Here is a 5440-nt window from a genome sequence, read left to right as displayed (position 1 = left end):
CTCTTTCTTAAGAAACAGCTTGACATTGAAACAGAGGTGCAAAAGCAACATGATATATAAACAAAACAGGTTTTAAATAAGTTTCTAAGTGTGTTCTCTACTGAAAGCTATTTTATAAATTCAGCTTCATGTCTATAAATACACAGTACAAAAATGCGAGTTTACAAGGCATTTTTCCCAACAGAGTTATGCCATGTGAAGTTTTAAGTAGCAACATTCCCCAACATAAGATGCATACATTTAAGAGCAATAATATTAAGTATTTACATATAAAGTTATGAAGTGTTTGAGGATATAAATTAATAACAACACAGATAGACAAAAAATACATGTACTGTGAAATAAATAATTCAACAGCTTTACATATGAAGGCATCTATAATATTATACAAACAAAATATACAAGATTGTACAACTTCGTGTTGCAGTTGCTCATAATCTGTCACTCGAGCAGCTGAGTAATCCCAGTGCAGGAAAAAAGCTACTTTATGGGGTTACTCATATGCTGAAAATCAGGTGCACAAAACTACCGTACTGAAATGGCTCCTGACTAGCTCAGGCCCTGCAGAAAACTTGTGTGAATAAAACTTGTTCAGTTTTATTCTTGTGAGTTAAGATACTCTGGGCATTCAGTGTCTCCTTTTGTTTCTGGAGATCCGGGAATTCTTCTTCCATTTTTTGGATAAACACACCAGCATCCAGCAGACTCTCCATCTAGTGAAGTTTCACACTGGAATATTATTAGCAAAACAAAACCCACAATAAGCAACTGTGAGCAGACAATTACCTGTGACATGATGCAAGTAGAAGTGACAGAACTAGGATCAGAAGGTGGGGACCTGTCATGCACAGGCTTGTTTTGAATGTGGTGCCCCTACTCTGACGGAGCTTCCAACCAACACACTTGGTAAGGAAGCCATGACCCTTGCCTGGGTACCACAACAGCAACTTCAGATTTAAAACAAGTTTGCCCACTCCTTGGTAAACAGCAGTATAAAACACTAATATCTTCCAGCGTGAAAAATCAAAGGAAAGCAGAATATACAAGCTGGTAGAGTGAGACCAATGACTGGATGGTCTGGCCCTTCACACAAGGAAGAAAATAGGGTGGGTTTTTTCTTGGGGAGGGTGTAAAACAGATTTCTGTTTGTGACCGATTAGATCCCAGGTCACAATGTTTGTGAGTCATACAGTGCTGCCATACCCAAAACCAAGGAGTCTCGGTGACACAGATTTATGCAGACCTACTAAATTTGTGTACATGACCTGTGGTTACAAGGGTGTGGCTTGAGGTTTGGAGCTTTAGTTAGGTTTGCAGATTACTCTCAGTGTAACTAGCAATGGCTTTTTTTGGAGGCTATAATGGAAATGAGCATATAACATACTCCATAGACAGCACAAGTCAGTATTTTTGTTCTTCTTTCAGAAGACTAATTTTGCTCCAGAGAGTTTTTCACTGCCTGTGTGAGTTTTTCATTGCCTGGGAGCTGCGAATGTAATTTCTGCACAGTGATTATTATATATTCAGTGGTCTTTGCAGGCAGTATGGTGGATATCATGAATTAATGCCAACTGGGAATATGCTAACAAATCAGGTACATGGATCTTGATTCGGCCTGGAAGCAGACAGGGTTAAAATATTTTGAAGAAGACACCTGTCTTGTGAATGAGAAAGATTCCTGACCCCATTGTCAGCCCACAGCATGCTGCTCACTTTTAAGAGGAGGAGAAACCATCTGCTCTCACTACTAAGTATCCCCATTTTCAGAACCCGCTTTTCCAGCAGCTGCAGACTTGGGAGGTTGAGAGCAGAGGGCTATGAAAGAGTTGGCTGTGTCAGTCGCAGTGCTGCTGTGAGCAGACAGGGGGAAAGGCACGTACCTGTTTGCTGTGGTAAAATCCATTCTTGTTGCAGTTGGGCAAGTAGAATTTGTAAATCTCCCCTCCACTTCTTTGCTGAGCCTTTGCCAATTTATACAGAGCTCTGTAGAGCTCCTTCTGACAAGGTCCCTGCAGGAATACCATGCAAAGATTGACAACATCAAAATCTCAAAGAAACAAGCTAAACAAAAGTGATCAGTATAAAGCTAACAAAAAGCTGAAATACTTATTAGTCATATAATCAGCACCAGGCTACTCTGTGTGCTGTTTTTATTTGTTTCAGTAGGAGCACAGCCGGAAAACTCTGGTGTCGTATTTAGGCTTTTGTTTTTATTCTTTGAGGTATTTTCTGTCCTCAGAAACATGAGGATTTAAGTCCTGAAGTTGCCACACAAGGAAATTTAACCTGTATTAAGTAAACACGTTACTGCTCAGAGGGTACAATCTCTCCTATTATGGGGAGGTGCACGCTAGGAGGCTGGTGTACGTGAGAGTAGCCACGTTTTATGGGTTGCCATGGTCCTGAGCTCTGTTGATGTATGGAGAATAGGTGAAATACATAGAGGATGCAAGAACAAACACCTGAATGTTTGTTATCTTTTGTACAGGACAGAGCTGTCGCCAAAGAAGAATAGAGAGCAACCCTGTGGCATAGAGACCCAAACCCAAAGTACCTGGAACTGAAGATGAAGAACTTTGTGCAACATTCACTATTCTCACAATTTGCTAACTCCCTTTTTCAAAGTCACAATTGCCACTCATAAATAATGCCTAGAACATTTAAATGAGTGACAGCAGAGAAGTGACTGAACAAGTATTTTTACATTAGAGTTAAAATAATCATACCCTCTGCTTTTGCAAGACCTCCCAGTGTCAGCCCCTTACATAAGTGGTCCTATTGAGGTCTACGGGGTTATCTGTGGCTCTGAGAAAAGCAGAAGCCTAAAAACCAAAACTGGAGCTAACAGCACTTTATGTATAACAGTTCAAACTAAATCAATGATTAACTCCTGTGCTGGATGTGAAATGAAACTTTCTAGGGTGGGGTGACTGTTAGTAGGTTTTGCCTTTTTTTCCATTTTGTCTGTGACCATTACGAAACCGGGCTTCTGTGGTGCTCAATTCTAATTCAGCTCTGTGCCGCGAATGTGTTCCCTGCCTGGGACTGGTCTAACTGTGGTTCTCTGGTGCCCTCAAGTGGAACACGGACCTGCTTGCAAAGGCCCCCCACACCCCATTACCCACTGCAACTTTGCAGTGTCGAAGGCAAAAGCTTACTTTAATTACTGAGATTTCTTTTTAACAAGCATCTAGTTAATAGTGGTTCCTTGTCATCAGAAAGAAAACCTTTTTGCACTGGTTTACGCTGGTGTTTAATCAATAACTGTATGTAAAGACTCCCTTTTACTTCACTGAGCATTGGACTAGTGACAAATGCCTTTTAATTTTTAACTAAAACATAAAAGGGGCTCCTGGAAATTAAGGGGCCATGTTATAATCCGATAGTAAACTTGGAGAAAAAAATCAGGCTCTGCATGGAGTTGGTACAGGAATATCTGATGTACACCAGTTTTAATAGCTTCTGCCATTTCACCTGTTGATAGGATGATGTCAATCCAGAAGTCTGGTTTGGGTTGTTTTTTTTTCTCGGCTACCCAAAATACCATCCTAGTGCTGCTGTTAGAATTTCAGGCACACTTTGATTTTGTGTTCTCAATCAATAGCATCTACTGAAATTGTCTTAAAGTTTTGCAAAGAAAACCCACCTGCTCTTTCCATTTCTTGAGTTCAGATACTCTCTTTGCTTTCATGTTTTCATATGCAGTGATGGCATTCCAGGGGATGGATTTGTCCTGGCCTATGGGAAACATCAACTGAAAGTTCAGCAGCTGATCCTGTGTCATTTCAGTGTTTTCCAAAGACATATCTTCAGCTTCGACAGAGTCTGGAAAGAAATGGTATTAAGGTGAACATATTCTATGAACTTTTGCACTTATTTCTCAAAGTTAAAAAGGTAGAGAAAAAGAATCAACAACAACGAAAAGTAATATCTAAGAGAGATCCATTACATAATAAACTACATGTGCAGCACAGCAAATTAAACTTTTGTCGTAAATTCATACATAAGAGGCTGCCATCAGCTGTTCTCTAACAAGCTGGTTATTTTACGATCCTTCAAAATCACTCTAATTCCAAAGATGAAGCTGCAGACAGTCTGTTCGAAATGAAGAAACTTTCTCTACCCCAGTGGACTGTAGAGACTGCGAAATGAGAAAAGACTGGAGTTAAACTTGTAATGAATTCAGATTTTTGTCAGCGTGATGTGTTTCAGTTTTGATTCAGGAGAGGGACTGGTCCAGACCTGATGCCTGTACTTTGTTCCATGCCTTGCCTTACATATAAGAAGGGGCAGCAATTCACAGCAGCCAGCAGTAGCTCACAGTGGCCTGCAGTGGATCAAAGAGCCAGGGATTGGTGGAAGCTGCTTGGATGTGCCTGATCATGGCCTGCGTGCCAGTGCCTAACAGTGCGCAGCCTGTGTGAGCTCTCCTACTGGAATCAACAGAAGCTCTTCGAGATTGCAGGGATTCATCACAGGATAAAATTTTGGCATGTGTCTAAATAAACTGTTGGATCAAGGCTGTAAACAAATACCTGATGGAGCAAAAATCACCTGTTTTTCCTTTTGACAATGTTTAAGAAAAAATGGAAACAGAAAATTGAGGAGAGAAAAAAAGAATTTTAAAAAAGGAAAGACTCAATCAAATCAATTCAAATCAGAATTCAACTGCTTTTTTTCACTGCAGGAGGCTTAAAAGCTTAGTCACTGTTTTCTCCTTTACTTGCCCCCTCAAGTACAAGAGAAACTCCATTTACTGCCATCAATGATCATTGTTATTCTGAGTCAACGATTATTTTTGTAATGCTACTGAGCTACCTATTCATGAACATAGCAGTAATGATTGTGAAAATACTAATACTACTAATAATGATAATAATAAAGCTTGAAATAATGAAATACGAATGAAGAAGTTCCTGAGCATCATACAGCATAAGATGCTTGATAGGTCTTTTTGCCTGAAGATAATTTAGCTTTCACTGCACTACTCCAAATACATTTTATGCTTGAAATTAAGCTGGGCACAAAGTCTTATGGTCTTTTTATTCTCTACCATGACTTTCGGAGGCATAAACGAAGTCTAGAAATCATCTATCCTACTCTAGTTACTCTTTACTACTAAAGAAAATCTGTCTATAGCTTCCCAGGAATCTTATTTTGATTATGTTGCATTGTCTCATTACTATGCCTTAGGGTTTTCCTGTTTGCTGCCGGTGGCATGACAGCTTGCTGCGAATAGTTCTTTGCTCTCCACTAGGACCGGTCTCACCTCGCGTAGGACCGAGCTCGCTTTCCCGGAAAGTGCACTCCGGCTTCCCTACTTTTCAAACGCCTGCCTAACTTTGCTCATTTTTCCACGCTCCCGACGCCCAATGCCCGCGGCGCCTTTGCTGGTCCGAGGCGCATCCCTCTCCCTCGGCCAGGGGCTCTGCCGCAGCGC

General features: G+C 40.7%; 1 protein-coding gene across 1 annotated transcript; it reads right to left on the bottom strand.

The window, feature by feature from the left end:
• Positions 1–597: 597 nt before the first annotated feature.
• Positions 598–3825, bottom strand: IGFBP1 (insulin-like growth factor binding protein 1; the record flags this gene model as incomplete). Its single annotated transcript, XM_010145218.1, has 3 exons — positions 598–729; positions 1881–2009; positions 3647–3825. Coding segments are annotated over 3 exons (440 nt in total), but the record flags the coding sequence as incomplete, so codon positions are not given.
• Between the last annotated feature and the right edge of the window lie 1615 nt (positions 3826–5440).

The sequence above is a fragment of the Buceros rhinoceros genome, unplaced genomic scaffold (genome assembly GCF_000710305.1).
Source record: "Buceros rhinoceros silvestris isolate BGI_N320 unplaced genomic scaffold, ASM71030v1 scaffold43411, whole genome shotgun sequence".
In the NCBI taxonomy this organism is placed as follows: Eukaryota; Metazoa; Chordata; class Aves; order Bucerotiformes; family Bucerotidae; genus Buceros; species Buceros rhinoceros.
The sequence above is the reverse complement of the archived record's forward strand: the minus strand, read 5'-3'. Positions and strand labels throughout refer to the sequence as shown.